Raw genomic sequence first — 26689 nt, 5'->3', positions numbered from 1 at the left:
TTATAACCTAGACTATGTTTTTTCAGGTCTGTTTTCCTGCATATATCACAGGATGTATTATAGTTAATGGTTTGCGCCTAGCATGAAATGTAAAAAATCATTTTAACTGCTCAGTGCCAGAATCTGACCTACTTTTTTTTTCCTTTTGTATTTCTTCCTGTGGTCTGAAAATCAGTTTCCTAATGTTGCATGAAGGCGCAAGAGGGCGATCATCCAGTAAATCCCATTATCCCCTCCTCCTGCATCTTGCACAGTGTTGGACCTTTGAACCCACGTTCAGTTCCAAGCATGAGTCTCTACCTTGTCTATAGTGTGTGCAAGTTATATTCTGTAGATTCTCATCACTGACCCTTCAAACTGCTGCCACAAGCAGCCTCCACTGAGAGTCAGTATTGAAATACAGTGGTTTGTTTCCCTCTATTAGCCTTCCCTGGGATGGGTGAGATGGTTATCAGCCTCTTTCTCCTACACTCTCCTGATGACTCCTCCATTGTCTAAGTTATATCTGCTTTGTTGTTAAAACTTGATCACCTCTGCACCATGGACACAGCTTCAGCTTCTGAACCATTTAACATCATAAAGTTTGTTAACTTTTTGATATAATTTCTGTGGGGTTTTGTTGTCTTATAAAATACTGTTCATATTTTTTCCTCAAGTTCCTTCAGCTGAAGCTTCCTCAGCACAGAAGATTATGCCACCAAAAAGGATTCTGCCAGGTGCCACAGTTGGAAGGTATTTGTTTACTTTTTGTAATTTTTATTTTTCATATATTTAACCAAGCAAGTGGGCTAGTACATTGCATTGATTAGCAGTGACATAGGCCATAGAATACTGGTAACAGATATGTATGGGCAAATGTCACGCAGGGTACTGAACACAGTAATACTGAAAAAATATATATGTGTGTGTGTGTGTGTGTGTGTGTGTGCGTGTAAAATAGATAAAACATTATGCACAGTAATTTTTTTTTTTTTTTTTACTGATAACTGCAAAGATTTCCTAAGTACATCAGTCCTTGGTAATGAAAATAATCTGCGCACATGCTCTATACCATGCTTCTGTAGTTTTACTTTACGGGAAAATGAAGTACCAACTCTGTCTGAAATCCAACCGAATCAATTTACATTTGAAATGTTTTAGTGTGCAGTTATACTGCTCTGTGTCATTGAAGCAGTCGCATTTAATTTTACTCTTAAGACGAGGTTTCGGTTGCTTTTTTAAAAGTGGGAGTTTCTCTTATAATTCTTATTTAGAAGACTGATGACTTGGAGGTTTGTTCCCATGTTGACATTTAGTCCGCTGCTGTGCATTTGAAAATGAACATTTACTGTATCTTGAAATATTTGTTTTGTTTTCCTACAAGACCATGACCTCTGTTAATGTTTTGTGTTTGTATACCTGTGTACATTTGTAGTAATCATAAATGCACCGCTGCCCTTGTGCAGCAGCAGAGCATATGTTAGCAGTCAAGTCTGACTTTAGAGACTTCTACAGTTAGTAACTGGTTTCTCTCTCTGTTTTTGTTCCTATAACTAGAGAAGTTCATCCCTCCTATCATCTCAAAGTTTGTGACCTAATGCATCAAGATATGATTGTGTGCTTAGTGAACAAGTTTTATGCCAATCACATTGCATCTTGAGCCTCATATTTGTCTAGGAAAAACTGGAAAAAATTATCTGGTGTCCAAAAAAAGCCAGTTTTTCCAAATATATTTTTGTAGTGCTCACATGAGGAGTCAGAACCCTCACCAGTACTGTGTGTTGCTTGGAATTGGAGCACAAAGCATTGCCATAAATGTCACTGTTTTAGCCAAAGTAATTGGAGTCCCATTTCTCATTTTCCCAGGATTATAGCTTTGGAGAGTGCCAAGTGCAAGAACCAGCAGAAGGGGTCCCAAAGCTAGTGCCAAACTGCAATTAAAAGGTAGTGGATCAGAAACCAAAACATCACGCCTTCCTTCTGCAGACTCTGTCCATTAGTCAGCCTTGTATTCCCTGTGAGGTGCAATTTCCACTCCAGCTAATGTGACTGGTCTTGCATCAACAGTAAATGAGAGAAGCATCACAGGTGTAGCTGCAACAACCATCCTGGGGAGTTTTCTACATAGCTGTTCATCTCACCTATATTAGATTGTGTTCAAGGATTCCTGTATCCATCCTACTTGCTTGGTTTAATGTCTGCACTTGACACCACAGAGTTTTCTCCCTAGACCTCCTGTCTATTCAGATAGGACCTCTCAGCAAAGTAGAAGAGATTCTTTGGTGGCCTGTCACCAGCTGCACCTATACACAGGTTGACCCAAACATCTGTACATGTATAATAAAACCACAAACTGTGAAGACTTAGAATTGTAAAAAATTTAACTTCAATGGACTAAAAAAAAGGCACACTGACGCAGAACGGATGTTAAGCTTTCATTCTTTTTAAAATGTAAGAACTTTCTCAGAAATCTGTACAGCTGTTTGACTACTACTGGGAGTTTTCCTCATGTTTGGAAGTGTCGTCTTTTGGGGCATAGTCTGACACCAGCATTAGTCTTAGTAAGACCAAGCTTCACCTTTGATTTCTGCTTCTCAGACACTGTTTCAGTCTTTATCTTATGCAGTAAGTGAGCGTTAGACTACTGTCCTGTAGGTAAAGATAGGGCATAGTCTCCCTGTCTGTGTGCCCTTTGAGACCCATATGTCCTTATTGAGACAAATAAGGACAATGAGGCATTCTCTGCCGGTTGCTTCCTTCTGAATGACCCATTCTGTGGGAAGGGACTGTTTTGGTTCACATAGTCCACTAGGTAGTAGCCTGCAACTCCTGTCATATTCACAGAAAACATAACCTGTACCTGGGTAAAAAGGTTAGGGAGCACTGAGTCATCACACCCATGAAGCCTGCCTTAAAGAAGGCTGTTAATGCAACATTTTGAATTATATGCCTCCTGTCTCAAGTGCTCCACAACAGGGTGGCACAGCATTAGTTATCTGATGGGGATTGCCCTGTGGTTTTAAGACCATAACCAAGTATCAGGGATCATGGTATCTTTCCCACATCACTTGCCTTATTGAGTCACAGCCTTAGAGCAGGGTGGGCCAGAGGGTTTTCTCTGTTGCTATTTTGAGTCTTGGATGCCTCAGCAGTTATCTTACTTTTTCATGTTCCACCTTTCACTGCAGATCAAGTGCTAAAAACCTGTAATACCTCACTGCATCTGAGGTTAAGCAGGAACTGAAAAATTCCCTTGCTGTATCCTCTTCAGTGGGCTTTCATGGAACATGCCATAACACTGTGCTGAGGACAGCAAACTCTAAAATGTGCCTATACTACTTGGTTTGGCTCAGATTGCCAAGTATCTACTTAGGTAGGCCATTCTGAATGCATCTGGTCTGGTGATGTCTCTTTTTTGAAACAAACTTTGCAACTCAAAGCAGGAAATCCAAGACAGAAAACAGTTCAGTACAATAAGTAAAATTATGGAGCAGGGACCCAATAAATGAAGTTTTTTTTCAGTATAAAGTAATCAAACTTTCACTGCATTGATGCTTTGTCATATGTTAAATCTAGTGCAACAGCAAAACAGCAACATAGTCTTAATTTAAATGCAGTAAGAATAAAAGTTATTCTATTTTAAGTGAAATTCTAAAATAGAATACATGTGTAATTTAGGCTGTGGCGGGATAAGTTAGAGCTTAAAAATGTATTTGAAGCACTGGCTTAATAGTTAAATTACAGTCTGAGTGTAGTACTTTGTTGCCTTTTAGAAAGATAGTTCAGGCTTTCTGACAATATTCAATTTATTAGGTCATCTTTTCTTTAAAACTTCAGTTACAGTAGATTCCTTCTTATCCGGCCTCTCTCTAACTGGCCTCCTCTTTAACCAGCCATCAAATTTTGCTGTAGCCGTAGAAAAAGACAATAGAGAAGAACAACACTTCTGCTTCTTCTGGGCTAAAATAATGATCGACATTGGAGTTTTACACTTCATATTCATTAGAAAAATGCATACTAACACAAATCATGTTGTTCTAGCTGATTTATATCCTGTAAATGATATTTTGTATCCATTTTCTGATTAATCAGCCATTTGTTTATCCAGCCTAAGGCCCCTGTCCTAGTAAGACCACCCCTGTCCTGGTAAGACCAGATAAGAGAGAGTCTACTGTACCAGGAAATAGAAGTTATCTATAGATAGAGGTGCCTTTGTGTTGTACTGCTTTTAACACTTTACTGCAAAACTGTATTGCATGAAATCTTGTTTGATATTATATTTTACTTTGCTTAGGTGCAGAACAGAATTATAAAAATGTATAATCTGTCAGTGCTTTGTTTCTAAAGAACTCAACTTGAGTCCCTCGGCTCCTACTTGGAAACTCTTTGCCCTAAATGCCTCACCCAAACAAATATGGTTTGCTGTTTGACACCTGATATCTCACTCATTCATAAGAAAAAGTTTGAGATCTAGGCCTGATACGACTGCCCAATCAAACTTAAACATACCCACTTGAGGTATCAGAAGCCATGATGTCTGACACTTTGAGACTCCCTCTACCTGACCCTGCTTGCACATTTGTCTGAAAAGACTCAAGTGACTGATTGTGGTAAGAAGGGAGAACCCGGCTTATTTTGCAAAGGGCCTAAATGTATACCACAGATCCTTGTTAGTGGAAATTCCAGTGTCACTCATTGAGGCTCATCAGGCTTTGAAGTGTCAGCATTTAGTCAAAGCGGATATTGCACCTAGGAGAAAAAAAGGTACCTGGGGACTTCAAATTAAAAAAAAAACTGGCAGACCCTTCTGTGTTTTCTATATCTACAGATTAGCCTTTTGTTACTATCTGTTGACAGTGCTCTTTCTTTTGACAAAGACATTAAGACAATGGACAACTTGGGGGGGGGCTTACACTACTTCCATTCTGGCTTTTAGAGCTCTGAATTATCAGACTAAAATGACTAAATACTTATGGTCTATCCTGGGCAATTTGAATAAACCATTGTGCTCCTGTGAGGAACCTGGCAGTAAACAGCCCTTATCTGTGGTAGCTCAGGCTTCCCAAGTGGCTAGACACAGCATTAAATCCAGTTGTGATGTAGAAGCTGCCTCCAGGGCAGCTACTTCAGGTTCTGTGATTAGGAGGTATTCATTCTTATGTTTTCAACCCCTTCCTGAGAATATTAAGGCAAAACCATTAGATTATCCTTTAAACAAGCATCTTTTGTTTGGTCTGGAGGCTGCTAGTCTTTTCAAGCCATTACAAAAACGAAGTAAAATTATGAAGGACTGTAGGCAAATCTTTTACTTCTGAGCCAAGGCACCAAAGGAATTACCTTGCAAAACCAATTTTTTTTTTGCTCTTGGAGAATCTAGACTTTTTCATAAGGCCAAGAAAATGCCTAGGAAAAGATTCCAAGACAAACAGGTTTCTAGATCCTGGGAAGCCTCCCTACCCGGACAAGTCCTATATGACTCTGTCTATCCCCCTATGTGGGGCCTGGTATCTAAAAGGCTCATGTCATCCATAAAGCACTGGCTACACATCCCTTGAGGAAAAATTGTTTCTTTCCATCAATTGGGTACAGAATGACTTGGAAAGAAGTTCTTCCATTCATTGGCATCCCTCTTCCTCCTCACAGTCCAATACAGTTGATCTATACCATCATTCAAACATTGCTCAGACAAGACAAAAGAGAACCAGTGTCTCCACAATGTGGGAAAAGTGTTCTATTTCAAACTGTTCCTCATCCCAAGAAAAGGAGGTGACTGGAAACAGATGTTGGATTTCTCCACTCAACACTTACTCCCATGTCCCATCTTTCAAAATGTCGTCCTTGCAAACACTGCTACCATTCATTCTGCATCAAGTCTTTCAGGTGTCTCTCGACCTAAAGGATTCCTATCTCCACATCTCTATTCACCCTGATTACAAGAAATTTGAGGTTTTCTACCAGCTCATCAACTTTCTGTTCTATGCTTTGCCTTTTGGATTTTCTACAGCTCTCCAGAGTCTTCACAAAGTGTCCTTGCCCCTGTCATAGCTTTCTGCAAGACTCCTAGAATACAGATATTGCATTATTTGGATGGCTCAGTAAATACTCTTGACTTATCTGAACTACACCCTGTCTCTACTTCAAGGAATGGGGTTCACAATCGCCCTCTAAGTCAGCACGCAGTGAAACAGACCTATGACATTAATTTTCTTGGGGTGCGGACTAAACGTCAAGCTCATGCAGGTTTTCCTACCACCAGACGAATTGCAAAACCTAGTCAGTTATTTCCTCTTGCTTCATCCTCTTCAGTCCTGTACTGCAAGGAAGATCTTCCAGAGTTCTGGGGTTTATAATAACAACAGATGTCATTGTCCCCTCTGGCATCCTCCGTGTGAGGAGGATCCACTGGTACCTGAAGTCCACCTGGAACCACCACTATTATCCTCTCGACACATGTTCCTCTCCTACCTTGCCTAAAGAAGGAAATCCTGTGGTGGATGTCGCAAATAAAGTTCAACCCAGGTCTACCCTTCAAAATGAAGACACAAAAAGAGGAGCTGCATACAGATGCATCAAATGATATGTGGGGCCTGGAAAGGCAATCTGAGAGTTCTGGGAGAATGGCCAGCAAGTCCAAGATTAGGCCACATTAATCTGAAGGAGATGATGGCACAAATACAGGTCCTGCAGATCATCTCACATTTTTGGAAACCAGGTCCCTTGAGAGTGTTCATACAATACAACAGTCATGTTACATTAGTAGGGGTGTTCACCAGATCTTACCAACTGTCCAGACTGGCTGTTTTATCTTGGGCAGGCCAAAAAAGCAAGCCTCTCTTGCCAAGTGGTTTACATTCACCTCACAAGACAATGTCCTGGCATACCTTCTAAGCAGATCAAGGGAAATAGGGAATTTTCATAGAGGTAGTCCTCAAATGGGAGGTACCACAGATCTATTTGCTTCCATCTACAAGAAACAACTAATGGTCTTTTGCTATGACCTAGTGTCCTCAAGTTTGAAAGACTGACACTGTCCTTTCTTTGGAAAGTGAGGTTTCTATATGCTTTCCATACACTTCCTCTTCTTCCCAGGGCCTTAAAGATCCAAGGGGAATGCCCAAAGATCTCACTGGTAACTCCCTTTTCACCAAGGCGGTGTTGGTTTCCCCTTTTCCACCTAGCCAAGGATCATCACCAGAAGGTTTCCACCACATTGGCTTGCTCACGGAACAGAAGGGTTCAGTACTCCACTCCAACCTCAAACTGTCATAGATGATAGGTTTCTGTTTCCTTTTAGATACAAATTCTTCTGAGGATGCTTAAGGTTCTCCAGGAGACGAGAAACCCTACTACCAGGAAATCCTGTGTAGCAAAATGGAAAAGATTTTCTATATATCTGGCTAAAAAACTGGACCCCAGTACAGGCTTAATACTCCAGTGGTCCTCTGTGTGAGCTGTTGAATTCTAGCCTAGTATACTCGTTTAGTAAGGTACACATTTCAGCCATATCTGCTTGTCTGCCTCTGGAGCCCTCTCTTCTGGCAAGATTAGAGATAAAACAGTTCTTAAAAGATGTACTCCACCTTGAGACCTCCAAGGAAAACTATTCTGCCTGCTTGGGACTTCAGTATAATGCTGGAAAGGCTCACTTTCTCTCCCTTTGAACTAACCGCCTTTAGTTCTCTCAAATTCTATGCTTGCAAAGCTGTTATTCTGGTAGCTCTCACCTCTGCCAGATGAGTCTCTGAACTACAAGTCCTTATGGAAACCATTTTCTTCCCAATCTTTCATGAGGATAGAGCATCTTTGAGGGCCAGTCTCCTCTTTATGGATTGAAGAGGTAATCCAGAAGGCTTGAGTCAAGTCTGATATCCCACCTGTGACCCAGAGGGTGACAGGGCTAACAGGAAACAGAGTACAGAAGATTTGTCCAGATAAACTTTAGCTAGCAGATCTAGGAGACTCTCTCTCTCTCTCTCTCTGATACCCTCTCTGTGGAAGGTACAAAGCTTGTTGAAGTTTCAAGTAGTTTTGTTCAGTTAAATAGGTAGATGGACAAGTGTTCTTGTTCTTATCTCTCAGCCATTTGGAATACTGCAACATTAGAACAAGAGCACTCTTCCATCTACCTACTTAACTGAATAAACTACTTGAAACTCCAATAAGGTGTCTTTATTCCTCCCACAGGGATGGTATGAGAGAGAGAGTCTCCTGGATCTGCTAACTAAAGTAATTTTATCTGGACAAATCTTTACTTTGTTTCTTTATGCATTCTGATAAATGAATTGTCCCTTAATTGGGCCAAAAATCTGCCAACCTTCTTCCCTAATCCAAAAACAAGGGAGAAAGAATTCTTCATTCTCTTGATGTTCATAGACAACTTTGATTCTACCTCAATAAGACTGAAGATACCTGCAAGCTGGACCAACTGTCTCCTTCCAGGAACTAGGACACCTATTTTCTAAGCAAACTTTTGGTAATTGGATCGCTAAATCATTTATCTTTTGCTACACACAACATGGCAAAACCTTCCTTTCTCCAACAAAGGCACATTTTCCTAGAGTAGTAGCCTCTTCTGGAGCTTTCTACACAGAGATTTACTCTAGGGACAACTAGTCACTTGGTTCTCTGTGCATACCTTTTCCAGATTTTTACACTGTATGCTTTTTCTAAATTCAGGGTCACATTTGCCAGGTTAGTCCTCTTTAGGTTACTGGATAAGCTCTCCTATTTCTCATTCTGTCACCCTTTACTCATAAGCTGTGGGAATCCCCCAACCATTTGGAATACTGCAACAGTAATCCAAGGAAGGATCTAGTACAGTTGTGTAAGAAGTTATCATAGCAGTAGATATCCCGTTTATAGCTGTTGCAGTATTCCTTCCCCCTTTTTTTATTTCTTCCTTTTTCCTCATAGTCTGAAAGGGACAGCTGTACTTTGCATCTCCCCTCTTAGCTGATCAGTTTTAGTATTTCGGAGATGTTCATCGCACATACAGCTGCAGTCATTACAGATGGGTTATCCTGCCATCAGGTGGGTCCTCGGTCGGCCGAATTCCAAAGTCTAGGTCCGGCATCGGTTGTCGTCGCTTCTTCCCTGACGTCAGTGCGGCAGGGGTATAAAAGAGGCAGCCAACGCCATTTTCTTCAGTCTTTCTTGCCGCTCGGTGCCCGAAGCAGAAGCAGTTCGCAAGTGCCGGTTGGCCAGCTCCTGAGATTTACAAACAGTGTTTCAGCCGAAGTCTTCTTTAAAGCTAAGTACCCCGTTGGGGAAACTTTTCTTGCTTCAGTCCGATGTCAGACAAAGTTAATAATTGCATTTCTTGTGGGAAGCAAATACCGCATAAGGATTTTCACTCTTTCTGTATACCTTGCTTAGGGCCAGACCACGACGTCTTGGCCTGCCGTTTTTGTGCTAGGTTCAACAAGCGCACTATTAAGCGCCGGGTGGAGTTCGCCCTTCATTATTTTGGAAAAAAAATGTACTTATATCATGTCGTCTGATACACCGACGCCAGTTTTAGTAAAAAGCCGCAAAGACAAGGACCGACATCCGAGGTCCGCACCAAGTACTGAGACCACGCTAAGGCCTACTACCGGTTCTCCGGTTCTCAGCGAGGCGCCTACGCAGCCCCTGATTACCGATGAAACTATTTTACCGGTGTCTTCAGTACCCGAGGTCGCAGGCTCCTCGGTCCCCATTCCCACTGCAGATACCGACGCCACTCTTGGCGGGGAAACCGAAAATTTAGTGAGGCCTGCCATTTCTGAAGGCGTCTTCAGGCATACCACCTTCTCTATTAAAGCCTTCACTAAATCTAAAGCTACCATCAAAACTAAAAAAACAAGGCCCTCAGACCTCCTCCCAAGGCCCCATGCCTAAAAAACAGATGCTTAAAATGGCTGAGGATTTGATAACTCTCATCAGGGGTTCTCAACCCCCCTCTGACAAAAGACCCAGATTGGAGGAAGGACTACCCTTCCTCAAACCAGGCTTCTATTACCTCAGACCATTCTGAGGACCAGGATTATGCCTATTCCTCTTTTGAAGACTCTGATGCTGAGGAGTCTATTCCCTCAGTCTCCCCCCCCCTGAGGACTACTCTTTTGGGGAAACCCTGCATACATTGAGGGAGCACTTCCACTGGGAAGGCCAAGATTACTCATATTCCAAGAAAAGGTTCAGGGAATTTCTACTGCTCCCCCAGCATAGACCCCTGACTATCCCTCCTGTTTTAGATATTTTGGATGATGTGTACTCAGAAGCCAGTCTTAATCCAGATTCTTTACCTCCAGCCCCTGTTAAACCAGACCGGTATTACCGGGTTCCTGATTCTCACCAGTTCCTTTATAAAAGCCATACTGCTGACCCAGAAACAATTTCACAGGGTCCCAAGGGGATAAAGGCCTCTACTGCTAAAAACTCTTTACCTTCAGAGAGAGATTCCAGAGTATTAGAAAGGTGGGGGAAAAAGGTGTATACATCAGCCACTTTAACCATGAGGGCATTAAACTGTCAATTTCATATGTTAAAGTACCAACAGTTTTTGTTATCCCAGGTGAAAAGCAAAATGACACAAACAGAACAACCAGATTTGAAAGAGTTGCAGGATTTGTTGCATGGAGCAGAGCAAGTGGGTAAACATACCTTGCAGTGTGGTTTTGATGCTTTAGAGGCCTCATGTAGAGCTGCTGTCACAGGGTCTGTCATACGTAGACATGCTTGGCTCAAAGAGCAAACCTTACCAGATCATGTCAAAGCAAAGTTATTAGATGCACCACTTCAAAAAGATGCATTGTTCAGTGTTAAAGCTGAGGAGGTACTAAAGAAAATGAAGGAAAAAGCGAAATCTATGCAAACAGTTAAAGATTTCTTGCAGGTGCAACCTCCACGCTTCAGCAGAAACTGGCCTTCAAAAAATTGGTCCTTTCCAGCCACGGACAGACCTCAAAGGGGCAGGTACAGACACCCAAGGGGTAGAGGACAACCTCAAGGATCTTAGAGCTAGACAGTGGCAAGCACCAATCCCAAGAGGTGGAGAAGATAGGCCACAGTCATTTAGAAAACGGACACAATGACTTCCCCCTATGCCTGCCAAACAAAGCTATAATGGCAGCACCTTTGGGCAGAAAACTGGCATTATTTTCAAAAAACTGGCACATTGTTACAAAGGACAAATGGATTCTGGACATTATAGACAGAGGCTACAGGTTTCACTTTCACACCCTTCCAAAAACGAGAGGCTTGCCAAACCTGCCACAAAATCAATGGGCAGAGGCACAAAGACAAATTTTCACTCTCATGGATATGAAAGCAATTCAAGAAGTACCTGCAAAAGAACAAGGTCAAGGTTTTTATTCCAGACTATTTCTGGTACCAAGGAAGGACAAAGATTGGAGACCCATCTTAGACCTATCCATCCTAAACACATATCTACAGGTACCAAAATTCAAGATGCTCACATTACAGCAGCTTCTTCCCATGCTGGGCAAGGAGTCTTGGCTGGTAACGTTGGACCTCAAGGAGGCATACCTGCATGTCCCTATCAGACAAGATTGCAGAAGATACCTCAGATTTCTTGCAGGTTCAATCCATTACCAATTCTCTGCATTGCCCTTTGGCTTATCTACTGCGCCCAGAGTGTTTACGAAATGCCTGGCATCAGTAATTGCCTTCTGCAGACAACAAGGAATACAAATCTACCCATACCTGGACGACTGCCTGATCCAAGCGGACAGCAAGGACATTCTATTGCAGCATCTGGCGTTTGTAATAAAACTGTTAAACTACCTGGGATACACAATGAACAAAAAGAAATCAAAACTAATACCTTCTCAACAGATAATTTTCCTGGGTGCCAGCTTAAATACAACCACCCAGATGGCCTACCTCACGCCAGACAAACAAGGGTAACTGTCTCAATACTTCAACAAAATGGCAACTTTAAACAGACTAACCGCAAGGGAAAGTCCTGCAGGCTCTGGGTTTCATGGCATCTTGCATCCTACTGATACCATGTGCAAAGCTGCATATGAGGAAACTACAATGGTACCTAAAAAACTTATGGTCTCAACACAGCCACATCTTGGAAACAATTATACCACTCATTCCATGCCTACAAAAGGAATTTTTGTGGTGGGTTCAAGCATGCCAAAGAAACACAGGTCTTCCTTTCTGTTTACCTCAAACAACTCAAATCATCACAACGGACGCCTCAGACTACGCCTGGGGAGCACACATGGCAGATCAGTGCATTCAGGGAAAATGGTCCCAAAAAGAGAAGCACCTACACATCAACCAAAAGGAGATGCTAGCCGTGCAAAATGCCCTTATGACCTTCAAGGGCCTACTGCATCCAGGCCAGCTATTGATAAGGACAAACAACACCACAGTCATGTGGTACATAAACAAACAGGGGGGAACTCATTCATACCCCCTGTGCAGGCAAGCCATGACCCTGTGGAACACAGCTCTGGAATTACAAATTCAACTACAGGCACAATTCCTGCCAGGGAAGGAAAACCCACTGGCAGACAACTTAAGCAGAAACATGACAGACCCACACGAATGGAAGTTGCATCCTCAAGTCTTCTCAAAGATAACTCAGGCATGGGGACAGCCAGACACAGAGCTATTTGCTACCCACAGAAATTACCAGTTGAAAAAATTCTGTTCAAGGACCTATCATCCACAGGTCTGGAAAGTGGACGCACTCTCCTTCAATTGGGCAACATTGACAGTCTATGTCTTCCCGCCTCTTCCTCTACTGACTAAAGTTCTATTAAAAACCAGAGCAGAGAGGCCACAAATGATTCTCATTGCTCCAGACTGGCCACGACAGCACTGGTATCCTCTCCTAAAGAGCCTGTCACACTCACCACCATGGATCCTACCTCTAGTTCCACTTCTGTTGTCCCAGCACAACTAAAAAACCCTTCACAGCCAGCTCAAAATCATTAAATCTAGCTTCATGCAGAATACCTTAATTTCCCAACAGAGTCTCCTCTCCAAGGAGGTGCAGGATGTCATCTTGGAGGCCAGAAGACCCTCTACTAGAAAAACCTACTCCGCCAAATGGAAACAATTTTGTTCCTGGAATCGAGAAAAGGGCCAGAATCCTTGGGTAATAAATATACCTCAAATTTTACAGTACCTAGCTGAGATGTTACAGTGGCCTTTCCTTCTCCTCCATCAAGATCCATGCTTCAGCTATTTCTGCACAATACAATACAGATCCTCCTTTATTCTCACATCCTCTATTAAGGCAGTTCCTCAGAGGGGCAAAAAATATAAAACCCCCACGGAAACCACCAGTCCCAGCTTGGGACCTCAACTTCGTATTGGAAAAGCTGACCCTGCCTCCCTTTGAGCCGGCTTCTTCAACAGAGCTACAATACTTGTCATGGAAAACAGCCTTACTTCTGGCTATTACCTCAGCACGCAGGGTTTCGGAGCTACAGGCCCTCATGGCTGTGCAACCATTCATCATTTTCCATCAGGACAGAGTTTCCTTACAAATCAACCCTACCTTCATGCCAAAGGTTGTATCCAGTGTAGCTTTGAATCAGACTATTCATTTACCTACCTTTTATCCAAATCCACAGGACAAAGGAGAAAGACTACTACATTCCTTGGACATTCATAGACAACTTCGTTATTACTTGGACAGAACAAAGTCCTTCAGGAAATCTGAGCAGCTCTGTGTCCTATGCTACAGGTGCTCAAGGGAAGGCAATTTCCAAACAGACAATTTCAAAATGGATAGCCCACTGCATACACTTTTGTTATTCATTTCATGGAAAATCTGTGCCTGTATACATCAGATCCCACTCCACCAGGGCTACAGCTACCTCTACAGCTTTCCACAGGGGGGGTCCCTACCAAGGACATTTTGGAAGCAGCTACTTGGAGTTCAGTGCACACTTTCTGCAAGCATTACCACCTTCCACTATACTCTAAATCTAGAGCGGGCTTTGCCACAGCAGTCCTGCAGGGCATCCTAGCCCCTCCTAGTTCCACTTAGTACCTACCACCCTTACTTAGCTTTGGGATTCTCCCCAAGTGTAATGATTGCAGCTGTATGCACGATGAACATAGTACAGTTTTGTACCTACCATAAATGTAGATGTTCGAGTGCTCATACAGCTGCAGTCCAGGATGTCCTTCAAGGATGCAACTGCAGTCCTGACATATGGGTTGTCCTGCCTCAGGCAGCCCTTCGGTCGGCCGGATTCCAAAGTCTGGGTCCGGCGTCGGCTGATGTTGCCCTTTCCCCGACGTCAGAGCGCCTGGGGTATAAAAGCGTCAACCGACGCCATCTTCTTCTGTCTTTCTTGCCGCTCGGCGCCCGAAGCAGAAGCAGTTCGCAAGTGCCGGTCGACCAGCTCCTGTGTTTTCAGCTACTGAAGTCTTCAAAAAAGCTAAGTACCCCGTTGGGGACCTTTTCTTGTCTCAGCCGATGTCTGATAAAACTGTAAAAGTTAATAATTGTTTAACTTGTGGGAAACAAATACCTCATAAGGATTTCCACTCTTACTGCTTACCCTGCCTAGGCCCAGAACACAACATCTCGGCCTGTACAGCTTGTGCTTCTTTCAATAAACGCACTCTTAGGCGTCGGACAGAGTTTGCACAGGATTATTTTGGGGAAGATTTCTGTTATATCATGCCGTCGGAGCTTCCGACAGCACATTTACCTAAAAAACGGAAGGATAAGGACCGACACCCGCGGTCTCGGCCGACACCACGCTTAGGCCTACCACGAGTGTCTCGGTCTCTTCTGAGCCGGTTTCACAACCGCTACAGACCGACGACACCGCCCCACCGGTTACTTCGGTACTGGAGGCCAGCTCGGTGCTGGTTTCTGTTCTCCCCTCTGAGACCGTAGCACAGGATATTTCTAACACCATTTCAGTGGATAAGACTACTCCAGCACGCGGGGCTGCCAGGCCTCCAGTGTCTATGTCCATTAAGGCCTACACACGTGCTAAGGCTGCCAAACAGGCTAAGTCTCTCCCTCCAAGATCTGTTTCTCTGGGATCCACTTCTGGTTCTCAAATTTTAAGTTTAGCTGAGGACCTTATTTCTTTAATTAGGGATTCTCAGCCACATCCAGATAGAGGCTCTCAGCCGCCTTCTGTCAAGAGGCCTAGGGTTGAGCAGGTAGATCCCCAGTCCGATGAGGCCTCAGGTGATTCTGCACATTCAGACTACCAGGAGGAGGCCTTCCCGGCCTACGAGGATTCTGATGCGGAGGAATCCATTCCCTCTGCTTCTCCTCCTGAGGAGTTTTCCTTTGGGGAAACGCTTCATTCCATGAGGGAACACTTCAAATGGCAAGGCCAAGAATACTCAGATTCTAGGAAAAGGTTAAGGGAATTTTTAAAGCTACCTCAGCATAGACCCTTAGCTATTCCTCCAGTTTTAAATGTTTTAGATGATGTGTACTTAGAATCTAGTGTTTCCCCTGACTCGCTCCCCCCTGCTCCTGTCAAGCCAGACAGGTACTACAAGGTCCCAGACACACATCAATTTCTGTACAAGGGCCATACTGCTGACCCTGAAACTATTTCTCAGGGGCCTAAAGGGGTTTCCTCCACTACTGCTAAGAATCCACTTCCTTCGGAAAGAGATTCTAGGGCTTTAGAAAGGTGGGGCAAGAAAGTATATACATCTTCCACCCTTTCTATGTGAGCATTAAATTGTCAATTTCATATGATTCAGTATCAGGAATACATGTTGGATGACTTGCAAAAGAAATTGGCTTCCCCGAACCATTAGATAGAAAGGGGTTACAGGAATTGGTTCATAATACTCAGCAGGTTAGCAACCATTTCCTTCAGTGTGGATATGATGCATTGGAAGCTTCATGTAGAGCAGCAATGACAGGTGCGGTCATACGCAGACATGCTTGGTTAAAGGAACAAACATTGCCAGACCATGTGAAAATTAAGCTTTTGGACGCACCACTAGAGAAACATAAGCTATTTGGTGCTACTGCACAAGAGGTTTTAAAGAAAATAGAGGAAAAGGCAAAATCAGTGCAAACAGTCAAAGATTTCCTCCAGGTACAGCCTCCAAGATTCAGCAGGAATTGCCCTTCTAAGCATTGGTCCTTTCCAGACAGACAAATTTCAAGAGGCAAAAACAGACGTGGCAGAGGTAGAGGGCAAACTCAAGGCTCCTACAGAGGACGTCAATGGCAGCCTCCGAACCAGAGAGGTGGGGCAGGACCTTCCACTGCTCCGCAGGGACAATCTCAATGAATTGACTTTGACTCCGCCATCCAGGGCTCAATTAGAAGCACCTTTGGGCGGAAAATTATCTTTATTCTCACAAAATTGGCACAATATTACAAAGGACAAATGGATACTGGACATAAAACAAAGGATACAGATTCCATTTTCATACACTACCAACAAGACATGGCAGGCCAAACCTGCCACCAAATCAAAGGGCAGAGGCACTCAAACAAATAACAAACCTACTTCAAATAAGAGCAATAGAAAAGGTTCCTTCTGCAGAACAAGGCCAAGGATTTTATTCAAGACTGTTCCTTGTTCCAAGAAAAGAAAACCAATGGAGACCCATTCTGGACTTGTCCGCACTGAATACTTACCTTATTGTGCCAAAATTCAAAATGCTGACTTTACAGCAACTCCTTCCCATGCTGGGCAAGGGGTCTTGGCTGGTAACTCTGGACCTCAAGGAGGCATACCTGCATGTCCCAATCAGACAAAGTTGCAGAAGATACCTCAGATTTCTTGCAGGCTCAGAGCATTATCAATTCTCAGCATTGCCCTTTGGCTTATCTACTGTGCCCAGAGTGTTCACGAAATGCCTGGCATCAGTAATTGCACATTGCAGACTTCAGGGGATACAAATATACCCTTACCTGGACGACTGCCTTATACAAGCGGACAGCCAACAAGCCTTGTTAAAAAAACTTGGACTATGTCATTCACCTACTGCAGGCCTTGGGATACACAGTCAATATTCAGAAATCAAGTCCCGTACCATCCCAACAAATACCTTTCCTGGGTGCCACACTGGACACAAACACCCAGATGGCGTTTGACAAAAGAGAAACAAAAACAATTACCAGAATACTTCAGAAAATTGGCAACACACACCCAGATGACTGCAAGGAAAATCCTGCAGGCCCTGGGTTTCATGGCATCTTGCATTCTTCTGATTCCACACGCAAGGCTGCATATGAGGAAACTACAATGGTATCTAAAAAGTCTATGGTCTCAACACAGCCACAGCCTGGAAGCATTGATCCCACTCATTCCATGCCTTCAAAAGGAATTTCTGTGGTGGGCTCAAGCAAGCCAGATAAACAAAGGTCTGCCTTTCAGCAAGCCTTATACAAGTCAAACCATAACAACAGACACCTCAGACCATGGATGGGGGGCGCACATGGAGGGCAGATGCATTCAAGGACAATGGACACAAAAAGAAAAGCACCTGCACATCAACCAAAAAGAAATGCTGGCAGTGATGCATGCAATCAAGGCCTTCGAAAAGTTCATGCATCAGGGCCATCTACTAATAAAGATAGACAATACCACAGTTATGTGGTACATAAACAAGCAAGGAGGTACCCATTCCTACCCTCTTTGCAGAGTGGCAATGAATCTCTGGGATATTTCCCTACAATTGAAAATAGAGCTACAATCCCAGTTTGTACCAGGGAAGGACAATGTTCTGGCAGACAGCCTAAGCAGAAACATCATGGATCCACACGAATGGATGTTGCATCCAGACATTTTCTTACAAATAACTCAAGCATGTGGAAGGCCGGACATAGATCTTTTTGCCTCCCACCTCAATCACCATCTGAAAAAGTTTTGCACAAGGACATACCATCCTCAAGCATGGAAGGTGGACGCTCTCTCCTTCAGTTGGAACTCTCTAACACTATATGCCTTCCCACCTCTTCCTTTGATGACCAAGGTGTTATTAAAGATCAAGACAGAGCAACCGAAAGTCATACTGATAGCTCCAGACTTGCCAAGACAACACTGGTACCCACTGCTACGGAGCTTGGCACACACCAATCCGTGGCTCCTTCCTCAATGGCCGCCACTTCTGACACAGCACAATTACAGGACATTACACCCCAGCTTGAAAACATTGAAGCTGACAGCTTGGAAGATTCCATGACTATTCCTCAGGATACACTTTCCAAAAGGGTAAAAGATATCCTGGAGGCGCGCAGACCTTCCACTAGAAAAACATACTCAGCAAAATGGAAGAGATTTCTTATCTGGAACAGCAAAAAGGGTCAAGACCCATCAGTGATGAGCAGTCCACAGATCCTAGAATATTTGGCTGAAATGGTCCACAATGGCCTTTCATATTCTTCCATAAAAATACATGCTTCAGCAATATCTGCCAAATATAACACTGATCCGCCTGTATTTTCTCACCCATTGCTAAGACAGTTTCTAAGAGGTATAAAGAACATCAACCCTCCAAGGAAACCACCAGTGCCTGCATGGGACCTCAACTTCATGCTGGAAAAATTAACTCTTCCTCCCTTTGAACCAGCAGCATCTTCAGAGTTGCAATTTCTGTCTTGGAAGACAGCTTTCCTTCTGGCAGTAACCTCAGCAAGAAGAGTCTCTGAGCTACAGGCCCTTATGGCAATACAACCATTTCTCATTTTTCATCAGGACAGAGTTTCTTTGAGAACCAATCCGTCATTCATGCCAAATGTGGTATCCAGGGTGTCCCTGAATCAAGCTATTCAACTGCCTACCTTCTTTCCCAATCCTCAAAATAAAGGAGAGAGACTTCTGCACACCTTGGACATACACAGACAGTTGTGCTACTACTTGGACAGAACAAAGTCTTTCAGAAAATCTGACCAGCTTTTTGTAGCTTGCGCTGCTGGATTGTAGGGAAAAGCAATTTCCAAACAGACAATTTCTAAATGGACTGGAAATTGCATTCGATTCTGCTACTCTTTTCATGGAAAAACTGTGCCAGCTGACATCAGGCCACATTCCACCAGAGCTACAGCCACCTCCACCGCCTTTTTAAGAGGAGTGGCAACAAAGGACATTTTAGAAGCTGCTACATGGAGCTCCGTGCATACATTTTCCAAACATTACAACCTGCCTTTATATTCCAGATCCAGAGCAGGGTTTGCTTCTGCAGTCCTGCAGGGCATTTTAGCTACACCATCTTTGTCTTAGTGCCTACCACCCCCAGGTTGGCTATGGTGTTCAACCCATATGTCAGGACTGCAGTTGCATCCTTGAAGGACATAGTACAGTTTTATACCTACCATAAATGTAGATGTCCGATAGGTATGCAACTGCAGTCAGGTTTTCCCTCCCACCTACCCCTCTGTGGTATTCTTTTGGGTTTCTACCCCTCATTTTAGCTACCTGGGATAATCTTTTATGGTGTATTTGTTTTTATGTTGTTGTACTTGTCTGGAATTTTTTCTCTATTTTCAAAATTTAGCCTTCCTTAGAGGGCACCTGGCATCTGGGGCAAGAAACACTGAAGAAGATGGCGTCGGCTGACGCTTTTATACTCCAGGCGCTCTGACGTCAGGGAAAGGGCGACATCAGCTGACGCCAGACCCAGACTTTGGAATCCGGCCGACCGAAGGGCTGCCTGAGGCAGGACAACCCATATGTCAGGACTGCAGTTGCATACCTATCGGACATCTACATTTATGTTAGGTACAAAATTATACTTTACCCTCCCTCCATCCCCTCTTAGGACAGGCCTTATGACAAACACCTTTATCATACAACCTATTTGGGGTATTCTTTTATGGGGTATTTGCTTGCAACTACTACTTTTTGATTTATCTACATTGCATGTTTGCATAATATTATGTTTTGCCTTCCTTCTGGGGTCACCTGACATCTGGGGCAAGAAAAACTGAAGAAAATGGCGTTGGCTGCCTCTTTTATACCCCTGCCACACTGACGTCAGGGAAGAAGCAACGACAGCCGACGCCGGACCTAGACTTTGGAATTCAGCCGACCGAGGACCCGCCTGACGGCAGGATAACCCATCTGTAATGACTGCAGCTGTATGAGCACTCGAACATCTACATTTATGGTAGGTACAAAACTGTACTTTCTGCATGCTTACTGGCTTGGATGTAGTCTAAGGATTTATGCAGATTCATCCATTTATGTATCTTTGCCCCCAGGGGTTTAGGTTATGCGTAGGCTGTATGGAGCTAGGGAAGGTTTTGGTTTTGGCAGCCCCATCATCTTGGTTATTTGGTGTGACAATCCAGCAGTTTGAAATACTGCAGCAGCGATCAGTAGATGTGCCATTATGGTAACTTCTTACCCAAGTGTACTTTCACTCCCTTTTAACATGATCCTCCTTTCTAAGGCAGTACAATTCAGTGCCTAACTTGTTTTCCAAAAGCAATATCATGCTAGGGTCCTTTTTCATCAATCCAGACACCGCCATCCTTATACATCCATGCATCACTACACAAAACTGTTTAAGATGGTACTGTTAATAGTTTAAATGACTTCATTGATTATGTAAAATCTACCACTAGGATTTATAGAAAAAAATTGCAAACATCTCTGTCTTCATGCTTGTATGCATTCGAGCCACATTTATAGTGGCATAGTACATAGTCCGTCTTTAACAGCCAGTAGGCTGAATACTAAGGATAGTAATTGTTTATCACAACTTAATGAAATGTTTCCTGAATTCCTTGATGGGGCTATAATATGGATATGTTAAATAGGAACAAGGATAGGATTATATGTGAAAGAGAGTGTCTAGCTGAACCAAATTTTTCTGAAGAAAAGATTAATAGCACATGGACTAGACTTACTGTTTCTAGACCATGAATCAAATATCAAATTAAATACAATTCAAAACAATAAAATTAAGGAAATCATTAAAGAAAATTGGTCTATTTTATGCATTTCTGAAAGTTTTGAAGAAATTGTAGACCAACATCCCTGTTTTGTATTCAAGAGCGAGAGAAACCTAAGTCAGCAACTTTGTTTTAAGGATTTTAGTTTTTCATAACATAGCAACAAAGAGTACGGTTTCACGTTATGATTGCCATTTTTGTGGTTATATAAATTGGAATAATGACTTTTAAACACCCTAAAACTAAAAAATCTTCAGTTTTTGAACTTGCAAAACTAAAAATGTGATTTATTTGGTTACTTGTGAGATATGTACCTGCTTTTATATAGGAAAGACAAATAGAATGTTAAGTGCATATTTTATAACATTTCTCATATTCGCAGGAAGATTGAAAGTAATGCCTTCTACATGTTTTGAATACTGATACCCATACGTTTTCCTTAAGAGTTATTGTCATAAGTAAGAGCGATAGAGAAAGTTATATAGTTTTAAACACTGAATGTGTTGAATATAAATGAATTGGCCATTTTCAGGCTGATGTGCATCCAGAGCTGAATGACACTGTTAGTATCAGACATGTTTTAAAGAAGAGGTCTTTAATTGTTTTATTTTTAAATTAGGCTGTGATTTAATTGATTTAATTATTATGTGATGCAACTGGGTTCATTTTGTTGTTATAAGCCTTGGCAAAGAGTTGTCTTGGAAGCTTTGCTAAATTATCTTTCTTTATACAGTTTTTATTCACTTTAAATTCCAGTGTTTTTGTCTTACTTGGATTTGGTTTGGAAATTTTTGCTTCTGGGTACTGGTTTTACTGTTTTGTAAACTTTCCTTTTTCTAAAGTTCAAAAATGCAGTAAATGCCTCCGTACAGAACATAAGTGGATTAATTGATTGATTTGCATTTGTTTATTGAGAGAGTCCAGCTAAGCATAAAACCCCTTTTCAGCAGCTGCTCATGGAGAAAAGCTCCACAAATAAAGTAAGGTCCTATGAGTACGACAGTAAGGATCATATAAACAATGCAAGTGAGTACTTTGTCATTGAGATAAGTACACATTGCAGAAAACAAATATTTAATAATTCAGGAAAAGTATTCATTGGACATTTCTTCTGGAAATGGTTACATTTGTTAATTGATGGTGATAGTGATGTTCTTCATCTCACATTGCTGCAGTCCTTACACTTGGGTAGTCCGCTGTCCTCGGTCGGCCCGAATATCAAAGTATAAGGCTGACGTCGGTCAATAAGACTGACACCAGGACGCCAGGGTACAAATGCGCCTGACTGACGTCATATCCTCAGTCTTTTTTGCCGCATGGTCCGATGCAGAAGCAGCGTTGCAAGTGCCGTTCGGCGTTCGAAGTCGGAGTTTCAGACCGAGTCAAAGTTGGCTAAGTACCCCGTTGGGGAATATTTTAGTTTTTTCTTGCCTCAGTGGTTTACCGGATGTCAGTAAAAGTGAATAACTGTATTTCTTGTGGGAAACGGATACCGCATAGAGATTATCATACTTTGTGTATTCCTTGTTTGGGGCCTGAGCACGACGTTGTTGGGTGTCGCTTTTGTGCTAGGTTCAATAAGCGCACTATTAGCGAAGGTTAGATTGTGCCAGGTTGGTCTTGAAGCGGTGCAATTATAACATGCCGTCGGATGCTCCGGCAAGAAGCGCAAAGACAAAGCAGCTAAACCCAGGCAGGAAGAGTCATCCGTGCGGACGCCGGTTCTTTAGAGGCGTCAGTGGAACCGGTGGTTCCACGGGCTTCTCTGGAGTCCCAGGGAGACTTTGATTTTGCAGGATGTGGCCTCTCAGGAGGCAGGTCAGGCTGAAGGGGCTTCTCAGGTTACTGTACTCCCTCCCTTCCTAGGGTGGTTAGGCCCTCTCCTTCTGTTTCCAAGGCTTCTCCCAGAGGCAGGCCAGGTTTAGCTTCTGTTGGTGTCACTCCTAGTTCTTCAGGATCTGTGCCCAAGAAGCACATGCTTAAAATGGCAGAAGATTTAATTACTTTGATTAGAGGTTCTTTGCCCCTCCTGATAAGAGGCCTAGGGTGGAACCAGAGTTGGGGAGTTTTGAGCAGGCTTCAGATGTTTCAGAGTCTTGCTGAAGACTTGCAGGAGTACTCTCCTTATTCTGATTCTGATGCAGATGATTACTCCTCCTGCTTCTCCTCCAGAGGATTTTTCTTTTCAGAGACTCTTCATTCCATGAGGGAACATTTTAAGTGGGAAGGTCAGGACTTCTCTGATTCCAGGAAAAGGCTTAGGAATTTTGCTTTTACCCCAGCATAGGCCTTTGGCTATACCACCTGTTCTGGATGTTGTGGAAGATGTGTTTGCAGAGGCTTCACTTAATCCTGATTCTTTGCCTCCTGCTCTTGTTAAACCGGATAGGTATTACAGGGTGCCTGAGGCTCATAAATATCTTTATAAGAGTCCTAGGGCGGACCCAGAAACTGTTAGTCAGGGACCTAAGGGTGTCAAGGCCTCTGCTGTAAAGAATCCGGTTCCTCCAGATAGAGGCCAGAGCTTTGGATAGATGGGGAAAGAAAGTCTATACTTCTTCCACCTTAGCTATGAGGGCTTTGAATTGCCAGTTTCACATGTTGAAATATCAAAACTATCTTCTTTCTCAATTGAAGTCTAAGGTAGATGCTCTGGCGGAAGGCATTGAGTGTAAAGAATTACAAGATTTGGTACATGTTTCTGAACAGGTGGGTAAGCATTCTTTACAATGTGGTTTTGATGCTGTACAGGCCTCGTCTAGGGTGGCTGCCACTGGGTCAGTTCTTCGCAGGCACGCCTGGCTGAGGGATCAGAGTTTATCTGACCATGTTAAGACAAGAAATTTGGATGCTCCTTTACAGTCTGATGTGTTTGGTTCACCTGTGGAGTCAGTCTTGAAGAAAATGGAAGACAAGGCTAAGTCTATGCAGGCTGTTAAAAGATTTTTTGCAAGTCCAGCCTCCGAAGTTTAGTAGGAATTGGCCTGCTAAGGGGTGGACGACCTTCTTATGATTCACAGTCTAGGGGTAGATCTAGACGTGGTAGGGGCAGAGCTCAGAGCTCCTTCAGACCTAGAACAGGGAGTTCTCCTGCACAATCTTCGGGTGAGGGCAGGGGCCAGTCCTTTCGTAAACAGGCCCAATGACCTACCTTTTCAGCTGCCAGATCCTTCTTGCCTGGCAGCACCTTTGGGAGGAAGGTTGACACTCTTCAAGGAAAACTGGAGTTTGATTACCCAAGACAGATGGGTATTGGATATCATACACCAAGGTTACAGGTTTTATTTCCATACCTTGCCTCCTTTCAAAGGCATGCAGGACGTTCCTCCTCAGCAAAGACTAGAGGCTTACAAACAAATTTCTCTGCTGCTCCAAATAGGGGCCATACAACCGGTCCCTCTGCCAGAAGTGGGCCTAGGATTTTATTCTCGCCTGTTCCTAGTACCAAAGAAGGGGAACACGTGGAGACCAATTTTGGATTTATCTATCCTCAACACTTATCTGGACATTCCCAAGTTCAAAATGTTGACGTTACAACAGCTTTTACCTCTGCTGGGCAAAGATCACTGGATGGTGACTCTGGATCTCAAGGAGGCTTACCTTCATGTTCCTATCAGGCTAAGTTGCAGGAAGTATCAGCTGTTTCGGGCTGGGACTTCTCATTATCAGTTCTCTGCATTGCCCTTTGGCTTATCTACTGCGCCCAGAGTGTTCACGAAGGTTCTGGCTCCAGTGATAGCTTTCTTCAGGCTAAGAGGAATACAGATTTATCCTTATTTGGATGATTGCCTGATTCTGGCCCAAGGAAAGGACGAACTTCTTCATCATTTACAATATGTGATAGCAGTGCTAAGATGCCTGGGGTATTCTGTGAGCGAAATAAAGTCCAGTCTAGTACCCTCTCAGGACATGTGCTTTCTGGGTGTGAGACTGAATACAGCATCCCAGATGGCCTTTTGACCCGGACAAACAAAAGAATCTTTCTCTTTACTTCCATCAATTGTCTCATCAGTCCAGGCTGACTGCAAGGACAGTCCTTCAAGCCTTGGGGTTCATGGCATCTTGTATTCTGGTGCTTCCCAATGCCAAACTGCATATGAGGAAGCTACAATGGTATCTCAAAATGTATGGACACAGCACTGCCAAGATATGGACACTGTCATTCAGATAATACCTTGCATTCAAAAGGAATTTTTGTGGTGGGCTCAGGAATGTCACCTAAACAAGGGACTCTCTGTGACCCGGCCAGAGGCGAGTCAGATTCTAACGACAGATGCCTCAGACAAAGCTTGGGAGCTCATCTAAATGGAAAGTGGGTACAAGACACGTGGCCTGCCAGACTTCAACATCTACATATCAACTTGAAGGAGATGTTAGCAGTCCAATTTGCATTAATAGCTTTCAAGGATTTACTTCTTCCAGGGCAGGTGTTGGTTCTAACAGACAACACAACTGTCATGTGGTACATCAACAAGCAAGGGGAACACATTCTTATCCTCTATGCAGACAAGCAATGATTTTGTGGGAGACTGCTCTCAGTTTACAGCTAAATCTTCAGGCAAGGTTTCTGCCGGGAGCACAGAACTCCTTAGCAGATGTGTTGAGCAGACAAATTATGGATCCCCACGAGTGGAAATTGGATCCTCATGTATTTCAGAGATTGACAGTGTTATGGGGAACTCCAGACATAGATCTGTTCGCTTCTCCACTAAACTACCAGCTGCCAAAGTTTTGCACAAAAAGGTTTCATCCCACAGCTTGGAAAGTGGATGCTCTTTCATTCAATTGGAGCAATCTTCATGTGTATGCCTTTCCACCTCTGCCTCTCCTCCCAAAGGTACTCCTGAAGGTCAGACAGGGCAAGCCAAAGATGATTTTAATAGCTCCAGATTGGTCTCGACAGCACTGGTACCCATTACTGAGAAGTCTGGTACGGGAGCCTCCATGGCCTTTACCTTCGATTCCACACCTGCTGTCTCAGGAGAACAGTCATTTACTCAATGTCAAACTTCACTCTCTTCACCTAACAGCCTGGCATATTCTGTTTTAAACCCTGGAGGGTCTCAGCTTCCACAGCAAGTTTTGAATGTTATTTTGGAGGCCAGAAGGCCTAGTACAAGGAAAGTGTACGCAGATAAATGGAAGAGATTTTTATTTTGGAGTACAGCAAAGGAATTTGATGTTTCTAAGCCTAATTTAAGTGTGGCTCTTCAATATCTTACTGAGTTACTGGACAAAGGTTTGTCCTTCTCTTCTATTAAGGTTCATGCTGCAGCAATTTCGGCTCATTATGACTGTGACCCATCATTGTTTTCTCATCCTTTGTTTAAGCAATTCCTTAGAGGGGCAAAGAATATAAGACCCCCACAGAGAGCTCCTACTCCTGCTTGGGATCTCAATTTTGTGTTGGAGAAACTCACTCTACAACCTTTTGAGCCTGCAGCTACTGCTGAGTTGAAATATTTATCATGGAAAACTGCTTTTTTGTTGGCCATTACCTCTGCGAGAAGGGTTTCTGAATTACAGGCCCTTATGGCGGTTGAGCCTTTCTTAATTTTCCATAAGGATAGGGTATCTTTGCGTACTAATCCTTCCTTTATGCCTAAAGGGGTTTCTAGTGTGGCTTTAAACCAAACTATTCATTTGCCTACTTTTATGCAAACCCCCAAAATAAAGGGGAAAAGATTTTGCACACTTTGGATATACACAGGCAGTTGCGATATTATTTGAGCAGAACTAAAGGGTTCAGGCAGTCTCAGCAGTTATTTGTTTCATTTGCTTTGGGTTCTCAGGGCAAGCCTGTGTCAAAACAAACTATTTCTAAGTGGATTG

General features: G+C 43.2%; 1 protein-coding gene across 1 annotated transcript in view; it reads left to right on the top strand.

The window, feature by feature from the left end:
• Positions 1-26689, top strand: part of GTSE1 (G2 and S-phase expressed 1) — a 999478-nt gene that overhangs the window by 488459 nt on the left and 484330 nt on the right. The window contains exon 6 of the mRNA XM_044087269.1: positions 657-732. Coding sequence (XP_043943204.1) covers positions 657-732 — 76 coding nt within the window. The remainder of the gene's footprint in view (positions 1-656; positions 733-26689) is intronic.

This window comes from Protopterus annectens, chromosome 11.part0 (assembly GCF_019279795.1).
Source record: "Protopterus annectens isolate FY-2018-M chromosome 11.part0, PAN1.0, whole genome shotgun sequence".
Classification (NCBI taxonomy): Eukaryota; Metazoa; Chordata; order Ceratodontiformes; family Protopteridae; genus Protopterus; species Protopterus annectens.
This window is presented reverse-complemented; position numbering and strand designations above follow the sequence as displayed.